We start from the raw sequence: 14,723 nt of genomic DNA, 5'->3' as shown, positions 1-14,723 counted from the left end.
AGGAAGGAAGGAAGGATGGAAGGAAGGAGGGAGGGAGGGAGGGAGGGAAGGAAGGAAGGACAAGACAAGACAGACCCAATGTCTTTTGTCCTTGGCCTCCCTGTCCAGCATGTCTTCCTCCCGGGTGTGGAGCAGGACCCCTGTGGAATGAAGGTCTTCGAGGCAAAAGGGAGAAAATAACCATTCTAGTTTTATGGCTTGCTCCAGGGGAGAAGGCTTCTAGTTTCTATGGTCTTAGGGAAGAGGAATTCTGGCTTCTACAACTCCTCCAAGGAAGAAAGAGGGGAAGAAAGAGGGGAAAGAGACAGGAGGGAAGGAGAAAGTCAGAGAGAACTTGCTTCTGAGGCCCTTCCAATGTCCTTCATTTCAAAGAACTTAGCATGCCAAAGGGCCATACTTTTGGGTATTGTTTTCTGAGCCTGATAGAATAAGCCTAACTGATTCTCAGTGGGTGTGGAACTCAAATGATGGGAGTAGGGGGCCTAGGGCTACTAAAGAATAACCTTGAATGCTCAGTAACCTTGAACACTCAGTAACCTTGGGCATTCAGTGACCTTAAACATTCAGTGACCTTGAACATTCAAGTAACCTTGAGCATTCAATGACCTTGAACACTCAGTGACCTTGAACATTCAGTAACCTTACATGTTCAGTAACCTTGAACACTCAGTAACTTTGAGCATTCAGTGACCTTGAACACTCAGTGACCTTGAACACTCAGTAACCTTACATACTCAGTAACCTTGAATATTCAGTGATCTTAAACACAGTAACCTTCAGTAACATTGAACATTCAGTGACCTTGACCACTCAGCAACCTTGAACATTCAGAGAGCACAGAGTACTTCACGGCATGTAAAATGTATGGCTTGTGCTAATCCAGCAAGCAAATTCTTCACACAGAGGCCAGTTAAGAACACTTCTACTACCATGTTTTTCTTACAGCTGTAGCTATGATCAGCCTACTCCTCCCCACCCTGGTTGCAATGATTCAGAGGCTAGGTCTATAGAGGTAGACTTTTAGTCTCCTACTTTCTGGCCTGATATACGGAATAAAGAAAAAATGCTTAGCCAGGGCCGGGGTGGACATCAGCCCCTGAGCCAGCCCGCATATTACAATCCAGATTCTGAGGATGCAGAGATTGAGTAGAAAACGAATAGGGCAGCCTGAGGCAACACTGAAAGGGGACAAAATGTCTCCAGGATGCACCCTTTGCTGGTGTACTGTTCTTCAAACACGACTCACCTCTGACCCACCAAAAGCTCTTCTAAAAAATGAGTTACTGCCGGGTGTAGTGGCTCACACCTGTAATCCCAACATTTTGGGAGGCTGAGGCAGGCAGATCACAAGGTCAGGATTTCAAGACCAGCCTGGGCAGATCACCAGGGCAACATGGTGAAACCCTGTATCTACTGAAATACAAAAAAAAAAAAAAAAAATAGCTGACGTGGTGGCAGATACCTGTAATCCCAGCTGCTCAGGAGGCTGAGGTGGGAGAATTGCTTTAACCCGGGAGGCAGAGGTTGCAGTGAGCCAAGATTGCACCACTACACTCCAGCCTGGGTGACAGAGCAAGAGTCTGTCTCCAAAAAAAAAAAAAAAAAAAACTGAGTTATGTACATTTGGCACACGTGTAAACCTATGTGTGTCACAGTAGGAAGTGCCAGAGTATTGAAGATAGTCTTGGGTTCACATTACCTCCCAGTACTTGCTATATGAACCAGCGGTGTAAGCTCTCTGAGCCTCAATTTTCTCTCATATAAAATGGGGATGATGATCTGTTTCATGCATTTGTTATAAAAATTAAATAAGATTTTCATATTTAATGGAAGGAGTTCTGAAAACCTTTATGTCTGGAGTGGGAGGCTCTTTTCCAAAACCACTAAATCCCACCACACAGTCAGTCTCTTATTTCACCTTCTTATAAAATCATTGACCACACTGGATTTAGGAGAGAAAAGAAACACTAGCACAATAATAATAACAGCATCCACTGAGGCTTATTGAGTGCTAACTGCACGCCCACGTCTCAACCCATGTGATCTTCACAACACCCCTTTATGAATCAGTTATTACTCCCACTGCTTAATTACAAAATTCAGGTACAGAGAGGTTAAGTTAGGTAGCTGGCCTAAGGTCACACAGCCACTAAAATGCAGAATTGCAATTATAGTACAGTGGATATGGAACTCAAATGATGAGAGGGGGAGGTCCAGGGACCTGAGGTCACACAGCCAATAAAAGTCAGGCTGCTTAATCATTATATTTCTCTTAAAAGAAGAAAAGGAAAAGGGAGGAAGGCATAGAAGGAAGAAAGGAGGGAGAGAGGAAGGGAGGGAGGAGAGAAACAAGGGGAAGTTAGAAGGAGTTGAAAGGAGGTTAGGAGGCTGAGCGAGGTGGCTCACGCCTGTAATCCTAGCACTTTGGGAGGCCGAGGTGGGTGGATCAGCTGAGGTCAGGAATTCAAGACCAACCTGGCTAACATGGGGAAACCCCATCTCAACTGAAAATAGAAAAATTAGCCAGGCATGGTGGTGCATGCCTGTAATCCCCAATACTTGGGAGGCTGAGGCAGGAGAATTGCTTGAGCGTGGAGGCAGAGGTTGCAGTGAGCTGAGATCACGCCACTGTATTCTGCACTCCAGCCTGGGTGACAGAGACTCAATCTCAAAAAAAAAAAAGACTCAGAAAAGGAACCCAGAACCATTTATGTTTTCTTTGTTCCAAAACATCTAAAAATAGGGAAGTGCAGTTTGGAACATCTTCTCTGCCTCTGCTTGGGAAGGCTAGCCCGCCTTCCAAATCCCTGTCACCCTCGTAACATCTCTGATGAAATGAAAAGTGCTTTACAGCTGACAATGCTAAGGTCTCAACAAGCAGACCTGGGGCCCCAGGGAACCCATCCCTGCTTTGGCCCCTCCTGCAAAGCCTGGAGCCCCCTCAGCTTCAGAGCGGCTGTTCTCCACCATGGACCATTAGGAGCCAGGTCCCCACTCACCCTGAAACCTCTTCCTATCACAGCTGATCCTCTTCAGAGCACATTCATCTACCTTGTGGGGAACTATGAAGGGCAAGTTAATAACAAAGCCAGGGCTACTTGGAAAAAAGACTCCATGTGCCACACGCCATGTGTAATTATTACTACAGAAAATTAATAAGCAACAAAGGACTTCACACTAAAATTTACATTGATCTAGCATTCTCCTCCCCACAATATCTTCCCATAAAAATGCTTTAAATGCAGGATGATTTAATGGAAACAATAAAAAATTGTGCTGAATGGTTTATATTTGCTGCAGAATTACAAATTATATTTTAAGGAAAACTTGAAAGTTATGCGTTTGTTTTTGTTTTTTTTTTTTCCTGTAGGATAAGATTAGAGAGAGAGGTTCAATTGGTTTTTTTTTTCCTTTCTTTCTGTATTGATCCAGACAAACTCCCACAGGCCTGGTTCTTTGTTTCTAACAAATCTTCACACCTTCACACCTTGTCCAGCCACTTGTCAAAAGAGATTCTTAGCAGAGACGCATGTGGAGGAATGCCAGCAGTGCGGCCTGAGCCTTGACGGGGTGACGCTTGATAATCCTCATCATCACGTGACTGTGTTCTGTGTGGCAGGGACTTGGCCGGTTATCTAATTTATGCGGCTTTTGTCATTCTCTATCTCACCCGCGAGATTGGCCGTCCCAGCTAGGAGGTCAGTCACCACCTGAATGACTTGGCACTCATGCCCAGTATAGGACACAAGGATGGCCACATCTTGTAGCTTCAGGTCTCCACATATATATTCATTCACTCTCCACACCTTTGCTGACTGCCTTCTGCATGCTAGGTGTGGGTCTGGCTGCTGGGAATAACAGTGGTAAAGGCCAGGCTCAGTGACTCACATCTGTAATCCCAGCACTTTGGGAGGCTGAGGTGGGTGGATTACCTGAGGGCAGGGGTTGGAGACCAGCCTGGGCAACATGGTGAAACCCCGTCTCTACTAAAAATACAAAAATTAGCCAGGTGTAGTGGCAGGTGCCTATAATCCCAGCTACTTGGGAGGCTGAGGCAGGAGAATCCCCAGAACCCAGGAAATGGAGGTTTCGGTGAGCCAAGATCATGCCACTGTACCCCATCAAGACTTGGTCTCAAAACACACACACACAGAGCCAGAAATAGAAACAAAGCCTCAGGAAAATAGTTTCTAACCTCGGGGAGCTTAAATGGCAGAATAAAATGGTGTGCTAAAGATTATGGAGGCACACCAAACTGCTTTGAAAACTCAGCTCTAAGCAGTGCATATAGTAGGTCTTTAATTTAAAGTTTTCATTGTTGCTGATCATATTATTAATGTTGTTATTATTGTTGGCATTGCTGCTGTAGGTAATCTTCGTATTGTCTTGGTCCAAACCTGACCTGCATTGGAGAGAACATATGTGCAACAAAGGGTAACTCTCCTGGTTGAGAACCCAGGTATCCTCGAGGTCTCAATTATATAATTATCTAGTTCCTTCTGATTCGCTCTAGCAAATCGGGGAGCAAGAGTTATGTGAGGAGCTATGTGGTAATATTGTAACCCCCAAAGTTCCTCAGTCTCTGTGTTTCTCCTAACGGGCAAGGCATCATTATCATGTGAATAGATGACAGCTAGTGTTAATGGGTTGACATGAACATTTAGACTAACTCAGCTGCGCTGCGATATAAATTTTGACCAAGAGTGTCAGAAACTTGTCTGATTTACCAGAAATATGTTCATTTTTCCTCTCAGTCAACAAATATTTTTTGAGTGTCTACGATGTATAAGGCATTGGAGACATGTAAGAATGATCCACCATTCTGGCATTAAGGAGGTGGGAAGGTGAGACACAGAAGTCATCCTTCCTGTAGAGGCTGGTGAAAAACATTGGCTCCCGCAAGACTGGATCACCCGTTTTCCAAACACACGCTGTCTGTGTGGCCTCTGCTCGGGTGTTCATGCCGGTCTCTTCCTGCATTGCCCCTCTCCTCATCCCTGACCCCTCTTCACAGCCCATCCTCAGGGTACTCCTGCCCTGACCGCCCATTCTGAGACATCACTTTGACCATGCGATAGCATGGTGCCTACACTTCTCACTTGCCTCTTCTATGCTTCCATTCACTGTAAATCTTGGTACATATGTTTATTCTTTCTCACCAGTCTGTAAGCTCCTTGAGACAAAGCTAAATCCTAAACCCTTAGCATCCCTAGAGCATCCACAACTTTATCTAGTGTGCAGCAATGCACCAGTAAATATCTGAGAAATGGAACGTGGCTCAACAAACATAACCGAGAACTAGGCACAAAGAATCTTTTCATGTCCTACAGGAAGATGCAAATGTAAAGAAGAAGCTCTTACTCTGAGATGGAGGCCTTTGGAGGATTCTGAGAGGAAGGGTGATCTGCTATCATAGTCAAATCCTAATACATCTTGTAGGGATGTTCTAAGGTAACTTCTTGGGGCTGTATTTAACATATAAAGATACATTTAACTTCCTTTTTCTGTGACAGCTGCTATTTATGAATTGCAAATACCTTTCTCACCCTTTTACTATATTCCTTTCTCCTATGACTCTCACAAATGAATTGAGATGCAGATATTTTCAAGGACCGGTGTCATTCCATGAAGAAAGCAGTGATTTTCCATAGGAATAGTCCACATACAAGCTCCTACTATGTGCTAAGGACTGTTCCTTTCCATACATCCTCCTCAAAAATTCTTAAGTTAGGCATTAAGACCTTCATCTTAAAAATAGGGAAACTGTAGCTCAGAGGAGTTAAATCATTTGCCAAAGGTCATAGCTAGCAGATGGTAGAGCTGAGAGCTGAGTCTAGGCCTTGCCTCTCTACACGGCAGCAGCTAAAACCATCTCAGAACAGCATTCCTTTGAAAAACCTGTAGGTTTGAGGGTTCACTTATGTGAGCCAGCCCTATGTCAACATGATGCCCATTGGGATATTGCGCAGAAGCAAAGTATGACATGTTCCCTGTCTTGTCAGCTGCCATTCATGGTCCTCACGTGCTGTCATAAAGTGTCCCTTCATTCTGGGCTTAAAATAACTTGGTGCCTTTGCCCTCTTGAGTCACAGCTGCCAACATTTCAATCTCATCAGCAGCTTGCCTTGTATCAGATGTGCCAGACAGTTTTCTTTAAACATAGAGAGTTACGCTGGTAGGGAGCCGTGGGAGCCTTAGAAATTCTTTTTATTTCCATGTCAGAACTTCTTATGATTTTTTTGTAGATTTTTCCGACAGTGTGTTTCACTATCTGGCTGGTGTGTCTATCCTCAAAACCCAAATTGATGATCCCTCCAGCAATGCTAAGTAGACATATTCTTCTCTATCTCTGCGACTTTAGGGAAATAAATGCAATTGATTGTACAGACTGGTCTGTAGATTGCATTGTCTCTTGTTCTTGCAGTCTTGGCACAATAATATGCTTTATTTTAACCTTAAGTCTGCAGGTAACTCAATGTGTGACCTTGAGCAAGTCTCCACTTCTCCAAGGAGGATGAAACTCAGTCTCTTTGCAGAAATAAATCTGCAATTGTGTGATTAATCATTCTTCTCCTACCTCTGTGGGATGTTATTTGTCAATTCCATCTTTCAGGACTTTGGTAAAATGTTTTGTTACTAGGATTCCTGCAATCTGCTACAGAAGTACAGATATCAGATCAATAAGGGCCCTTAGGGAACTTTTAATTCAATGCCTGCATTTTGCTAACAAGGAAACTAAAACCCAAAGAGGTGCAGGGACTTGCCGAAGCCCATGCAAATCCACAGCCAGAGTCCAGAACTGAGTTCCCAGTTCAGTGGCCTTTCTACATATTACTTCTAGTCTGTAGATCAGAAATGGACCTTGATATTCACAAACCAACCCTCCTGCCTTTTTTGATGGACACTAACATACTCATTATGCTATAGGCACTCTGCAAAAATGGGTGGTCAGTGTTTTTCTCAAAAAATTCATGCAAAGCTGGAGGCCAAATATAGTTGATCAGAAAATATCCAAAATTTCAGGCATTTGGAGAAAAATGCCTTATTCAAAGTCATCAGGCAAATGAGGGGCAGAGCCAGAACTGGAACTGGAGAGCTCCAGAGAGACACGGGGAAGATAATGGATTGTGACAAGCTGTCCATACAGTCCTCTGGCTTCCTAAAGTCCAGATGGACACCCCACACTGTCAAATTGATTGATGGAAGCACCAGTGATAAGACAGTCACAAATCCCCAGCACGTGGAACCAGCTGCACATTTGTTTCCAGGAGGCTCTAGGTCAGAACGCAACCTTCCCCTCTGCAGGCCTAAGTAGAGTTGCCATCAGCCAAAGGAATGAAAGCAGGACCCTAATAAGCTAATTCCATGACCGCTCAGGTATAAGCAAAGAAAATGGAGGCAGACCAAGAAGAGAGTTTAGATTGTTTTTCACTGGGTTTTTGGCTGTCTCTTAAACAAATCTGACCCTAGGTATAAGCTTGCCCTTTTCTACTCCCAACTTCCCTGGATATAAAATACGTGTTTGGCAACTTCTCTGAAAGTTATTAAAGTTGCAGCAGTAAACTATGGGAGGCCAGAGAATTTCAGACAAAAGTATTGCATCGGTAACTCAGAAACTAATTCCTAAAGCTCTTGACACATTCATCCAGAGGGCTAGTGCCAATATAGAAATGGAAATCATTGTCAAGGGCCACTGTATACCTGGAATTAAAATCCATCATTCCTCAGAGCAGAGAGCTATGATTTTGGCACAATATGAATACTCTTGCCTTTCACCACCATCTTTCCTCAAAAATAGGCCCTTTATTTTTCAGAAGAACAAGACAAATTCCGCTCTTTTTGTCTTTTTGTTTGTTTCCTTAAGAACCCTTCTTTAAATATTCTTTTCAAATATTGCTTTCTTTGACAGTCCCTCATTTAAACCGAAAGTCTTCCTTTTCCTTCAATTGCACCAGTTTTATTGTGGATGGAAATCCTGCTGGGTACAGTAACAGAGAACAAACTTTACAGCAGCAATAATCCCTTCTACAGCATCTATTGTGGGGAAACTCAATACACTTTTATTAAATGGCTGAAGAATTGGCTCCAGTGATCTGAATTAACTACAGAGAGCAGAGATAGGGAAGATGACTGCCTCCTTCATCGGCAGACACCCACTGCATGCCAGAGACCAGAGACTCAAAACTACCATCCAGGAGCACTACATTGAAAGAGATAGTGGATTGTTGCAGGCGATGCCTTCATCGCCAAAAATTAGCAAAGGCAGGAAAGATTTTGTGGGAACTGGTGTTAGCAAACACTGGTTTGCGGAAATGGCCCCTCTGATTGACTGTGGGAGGATTGACAGTATGCCTAAGTGTGTGTGTACTTTGACTCTAATTCTAGGAATTTGTCCTTAGGCCATATTTGGATAAGTGCACAGATTGGCTTCAGCATGATCATGATAAAGAAAAAATCAGAAGCCATGTACAAATCATTAAAAATGCAAGCATTAAAATGATAATGTAATCTCTATTGTCTTGTGTCATGCCATCAAGTGAGCAAGTGCAACCACAGAGTATATGTACTACGTTCTTATTCATGTAAATTAAAATGGATTACATTGGACAGGTAGGGCCAGATGCAGTGGCTCACACCTAGAATCTCAGCACTTTGGGAGGCTGAGGCAGATGGATGGCTTGAACCCAGGAACTGGAGATCAGCCTGGGTAACAGTGAGACCTGTCTCTACAAAAAAATACAAAAATTAGCCAGGTGTGGTGGCTTGCACCTGTAGTCCCAGCACTTCAGGAGGCTAAACCTGAGGAGGTCAAGGCTGCAGTGAGCTGTGATCACCCACTGCACTCCAGCCTGGACAACAGAGCAAGACCCTGTCTCAAGACAAAAAAAAAAACAACAAAAAAAAAACTGACATGTTGTTGACTTGGGCGGTGACTATGGTTACTGCTGGACAGTGGTATTCTAGGTGGATTTTTCTTTCCTTTCTCAGCCTTTCTGTGTTGTTGGATTTTCAATGCTTTTTGTTTTTTACAGTGAGCATCACTTTATATTTAGGGGGTAGAAATGTTTTTAAAAATTTTCTAATGGAAAGCTGATTTTTCCCTTAATCCTTTACTACTTGCACTGCCACATCAAAGCCCAACCTAGTGGTAAAAAATGTAAAATATTGTGATGATTTCATAGTTGTACATGTAAGTGCAAACCTATCCATTTGTATGCTTGAATGCATCAAGTCATACACTTTTTGTACATGTAATTTATTATACGTCAATGATACCTCAATAAAATTGTTTTTAAGGGAAGAAAATATGAAATAATCTAGGTAATTTTTATTTTTCACACAAACCACTCAAAATAAGCAAATAAATAAACACATACACACACACACATGCACACACACACACACTCTCTCTCTCACACACACACACACACACACACACACACACACAGAGAGAGAGAGAGACATTTATGAATCAACATTGGAAACTAAATGTGAATGTCCAATCAGTGACAGGAGGCTATTTCAAGAGGTTAATAGCATGAGCAAGGTGTAAAAACGTTCATTTAATTTATTCTCTATTCTCTGACAGTGTCAGTATCCTTGATTATAGGTGGATGCAGAGCTCACCATTTCGCCCACTTCCATCTTTTTCTGTTTGCACTTTTTACAAAGTCCACGTCAATCTTAGGTGCCTTTTACCCCAAAATACATGCTTCGGTGCACTTTAATTTTCCTGCAGTAAATAAATAGCTCTTGCTAGCTTCCCTCTTAAGTAACTATAGAACAAACCTGAGGGTTCCAAGACTTTCTATCAGATAAAATTCTGAAAACCCATCATTCTTTCTAGAGATAATTATGAATAGACTGATAAATGTTTTGAAGACATTTCCTTGACTCTGCTGGCAGGTTTTCTCAAGTATGTAAATTCTTTCTTGTAATACTAGCTACTGAAATAGTCCAAAGAGCTGCATTTGCCTTAAACAGAATATGACAAAAGAAATCCCCTTGGCAAGAGCGGGTTTGCGAATTGGATCTCTAAGTTTGCTGGACAAAAAGAAAATAGGTATTTGCATGTTGCTGTCAGAGTCACTGTCCTCAGCACCACTTACAGTCCCATCTCTTGGTGCCCATGAAGAATGTGAGCCCCAAAGTCCCTGCAAGGGCATAACCCTGTCTGCATGTTAGGCCTAATTCTCATCACAGTTTCTCTGTGCTTTTCTCCTCTGCTTTCCGATGGCACCAGTTGGACAGTGCTCCAGGGAAGAATTGGGCGCCCAGACAGCCCGTTTCGAGTGGCCCTGGAATATATCTCCAGTGGAAACCGCAGCTTGTCTGCAGTGGACTTCTTTGCCCTGAAGAACTGCAGTGAAGGTATCTGAATCTGGCTTTCTCCACTCTACTTGATACCTATTGTGTTAGATGTGTCAATAAGCTGCAACCATGTTTAGCCGGGAATGTACACACTTACAAAAAAAAGTGTAGAGTGGACTGGGTATGGTGGCTCACACCTGTAATCCCAGCACTTTGGGAGACTGAGGCGGGTGAATCATTTGAGGTCAGGAGTTCGAGACCAGCCTGGCCAACAGGGCAAAACCCTGTCTCTGCTAAAAATATGAAAATTAGCCAGGCATGGTGGCACATGCCTGTAATCCCAGCTACTCAGGAGGCTGAGGCAGGAGAATCACTTGACACAGAGGTGGAGGTTGCAGTGATCCGAGATCACACCACTGCACTTCAGCGGGTGCAATAGAGCAAGACTCCATCTCAAAAAAAAAGGAAAAAGAAAAGTCTAGAGTGTTTTAGGGGCTGGTTCTGAATAATACCAAGTGATCCATATCCCAGATAATCAATTTTCAAAGAGCTAGTATAAAATTGCATCTACCTTTAGAACACGTAGACACATAGAAAGGAACAACAGACACGGGGGCCTACTGGAGGGTGGAGAGTGGAGGGTGGGAGGAGGGAAAGGATCAGGGACCCAAGAATAAAGTGTGGACCCAGAGGAAGGCTGAGGCACTCCCAGACCTAAATTCTCAATTTAAACTATTCATGAATACCTATGAGGTCCATATCCCATGGTCATCTGTCCCATCTACAGGCCTGGATTTGAACTTTGTGCCTCTCGGAAGTGGTGTGTGAAAGGGATTTTCTTAGGGAGGAAGACCTACTGACCCCCATCCCCCAACCCAGCTTCTTTTGCCCCTGCAGCTCTTCATTTATTGCTGGTCTTGCAGTAACATTTATAGTGTGTTTTGTTTTCGTTGCCTAATCAAAACTGGTTTATGTGTGAGGAAAAAGAAAAATCACTGTAATGTGATGGATTGAACCACAGTTCAAGTTGAAAAGGTGGCTAACCTATGTTATGAGGCAATGAATGAGAAACGTGTGGTTTGGGAGCAAGCCAGAAGCTTGTACAAATGTTTCCGCACTCGTGAACTTGAAGATTTGTGAATGTCTCTGGACATCATCAGTCCTCACAGATGTCAAGGATCTATGTACCATACAAAAGAGGCCATCTGTTGAAATGGAACCGGTTAACAAGAATGTGACAGGGAGAAGGTATCAATTCCCAGAATGTTCTCATTTGATCATTACTAGGAAAAGGGACTAAGAAACTACAAAATCCCAGATATCAGGCCCAGCACAAATACTCCTGCAAAAAATTTCTTGATCTGAAAAAAATTCTTTTCATGTTAAAATCAAGGATCTCAACCTATAGATGATTTCTCCCTTACCCTGCAATTCCCTTTCACCTAAAAACATTCGTCCCCCGTAGCCTGTGTTGCATTCACAGTGAGTCTGCTCCAGGGACCTTGCTTCTTCTAAAGATAGAAAAGCAAACAAGCAGACCTTGTCTGCCTTTCTGCCTTTATGAGGCCAATAGAGTTGACCTCCCTAAACTCTCTCTAATGAGCCAGAAAATTTCCACTGTCAGGGCTCTGTCTTAGAGGAAGGAGAAGATGAGGCTGCCTCTGATTCCCTAGAGAAAGTGGCTGGGCCCAGATACCTAGGGAAGTTCTCATGGTCCAGCTTCCTTCTTTCAGTGGCTCTAGGTCCAAGTACAGATGGTCTTCATGAGGAGGCAAATGTTCTCTGCATTTCTTCTCTGGATCAGACCACCTGTGGCCACCAAGGGATGTGGAGAGATTGGTATGGATGTGTAAAGTAGACAATAGTGAAGAACAAGGTGATCTCAGTGTTTGCTTAGAACTTCCAAATTTGCTTCCCATAGCAGACAAATTCAGGTGCATATCAGTAGGCATAGAGATGTTGTAGACATAAGAATCATCCTAAAATTATACTCATATTTAAAGGGAAGAGGTTACTTTAAAGGCATACTCAATGCCTATTCAATGTAGACAAATGTTTATGTTTTCTGGGGCCATTGCTTTGGTTAAGCCAGAAGGAGAGGGGATAAAAGGCTAAAAGTGGTATCTTTGAAGGAGGTGAACAGGGCTGGTGACAAAACTAGCCAGGACTGTAGATAGGATGCCCGGTCTGTTTTTCTGATAAGAACTTGGTCCCTTCACAATGAGGCACAGACAGAGCACAAGGGGAAACAAAACTGTGTAACTCCACAGCTCTTCCTGGGCCTACTGCAGAGAGGTGCCATTTTAGTTCAACAGGAGAAGCCTCGAGGGAGACATGGGACAATTCTCCCTGCAGAGGAGATAATATCTCTCTGTGGGTGTCATCAGGATGCAGACCATTCCTAGATCCTCTCCACATCCTTACACTTAATACAGTGTGTGACACTAGGTAGGTGCTCACCTCTTCTCAGTTGATATGAACTAATAGCAAAAAGCTAACACGGCCAGGGCACTCGCCATGTGCAAAGGCAAGTGTCAATGCCTTTATGTGGGTCGCCACATGCAAGCTTTACAATAATGCTGTAAAGCAGGGACTAGTATCCTCATTTTACGGATGGGAAAACCGAAGCTCACGGAAGCTTCAAAACTTGCCAAGGTTATTCCATTAGTGAAAGGTAGAGTCAAACTCCGTCCCAAGTTGATCTGATGACAAAGCCAGTGTTTCTGTCCACTACACTCTACTGCCTTTGTAGAAGAGGCTGAGGTTGCATTTATTTACCGAAAACCTTAGAACCACCTTTGATTCTTCCTGCTCCTCTTACCGCTATACCCAAATGTCCAGAACCTTCACTTCTAGACTTGCTTTTGCCTGTATTCTGCCTGTCGCTGTCTAGATACTTGATATGGTTTAGATTTGTGTCCTCCCCTCCCCACCTAATTTCGTGTTGGATTGTAATCCTCAGTGTTGGAGGAGGGGTCTAGTGGAATGTAATTGGATCATGGGGGAGGAGTTCCCCCTTGCTATTCTCATGATAGTGAGTGAGTTCTCACGAGATCTGGATGTTTAAAAGTGTGCAGCATCTTCTTCGTTGCCCCCTTCCTCCTGCTCCAGCCATGTAGGATAGGCCTGCTTCCCTTTTGCCTTCTGCCATGATTATAAGTTTCCTGAGGCCTCCTCAGCCATGCTTCCTGTACAGCCTGTGGAACCATGAGCCAATTACACCTATGTTCTTTATATAAACCCAGTCTCAGGTATTTATAGCAACATGAGAACAGACTAATCCAATCCTACTGTTTCTGCCTTTTGAATATACCCTTCTGACTTCATTTCTCAGCTATGTGTCTTATTCTTCATATATGCAGACTTCAACTTTGGCAGCAGCCAACTGGTCTCCCTAATGCTATTCCATCTTTCACATGTTGCCAGATAAATCTCCTCAATATTATTCCTTTCCTGGTGGCACTTGCAGGTGACATAGGTAATTTCTTATTGCCTCCCACATCAGAAAATAATAGAATAAGGGGCCTAGACTGGACCACCTCACTCATTTCCTGGGGCCAGGAAATGTCATTTGCAGCTACAGAAATTCTCCTTGGAAGACCTTCTTCTCTACATCTAAATTTAGTAGCTGTTTTATAATCATTTCCCATTTAATCATTTTGGGATCCTAACTTGGTGTTCAAGACCTTGTCTTATATTTCTTTTGTTTCTCCAGGGAGCAGCCAGCATTGTGCTAAACACATAGAAAACACCGCACAAATACATGTTGACTGATTGGTTAATCAATCAATTGATAAATGCTGCACCTCCTTTTATGGCTTTGGGCTATTACCCTATTATTTCCAAAAGAAAGTAGCTGTGAATGGCTTAGAATAGGTTTTTCCCTGAAAGACCAGTGAAAGAGCAGTCTGCACACTGAGCACAGACAAGAGGGACATCAGCCCCCAGAGACACCCATGCCTGGGCTACCAAGGAACCCTTAGCCCATTCACAAAAACCTTTCTTGGGCAGACAATCCAGAGCAATGGGATCACACAGGACACTCACCGGGACCCCTCAGGTTCAGAGGTGCCTACAGAAAAACATACATCAGAATGGGCAAGACTAGCTTCTTGAAAGATATTTGAAAAGGATCAGTGTGCTGGGTACGGTGGCTCATGCCTATAAGCCCAGCACTTTGGGAGGCCAAGGTTGGCAGATCACCTGAGGTCAGGAGTTCGAGAGTACCCTGGCCAACATGGTGAAACCCCATCTCTACTAAAAATACAAAAAAAAATAGCCAGGCATGGTGGCATGTACCTGTAATCCCAGATTACTCAGGAAGCTGAGGCAGAAAAATCGCTTGAACCTGGGAGGCAGAGGTTGTAGTGAGCTGAGAGTATGCCACTGCGCTCCTGCCTGGGCAGCAGAAC

The 14,723-nt window shown here is 43.5% G+C and overlaps 1 protein-coding gene across 1 annotated transcript in view; it reads left to right on the top strand.

The window, feature by feature from the left end:
- The window catches only part of ALK (ALK receptor tyrosine kinase), a 755,264-nt gene that overhangs the window by 532,092 nt on the left and 208,449 nt on the right, over positions 1-14,723 (top strand). The window contains exon 5 of the mRNA XM_017545664.2: positions 10,244-10,371. Coding sequence (XP_017401153.1) covers positions 10,244-10,371 — 128 coding nt within the window. The remainder of the gene's footprint in view (positions 1-10,243; positions 10,372-14,723) is intronic.

Source organism: Cebus imitator, unplaced genomic scaffold (genome assembly GCF_001604975.1).
Source record: "Cebus imitator isolate Cc_AM_T3 unplaced genomic scaffold, Cebus_imitator-1.0 Scaffold180, whole genome shotgun sequence".
Taxonomy (NCBI): Eukaryota; Metazoa; Chordata; class Mammalia; order Primates; family Cebidae; genus Cebus; species Cebus imitator.
The sequence above is the reverse complement of the archived record's forward strand: the minus strand, read 5'-3'. Positions and strand labels throughout refer to the sequence as shown.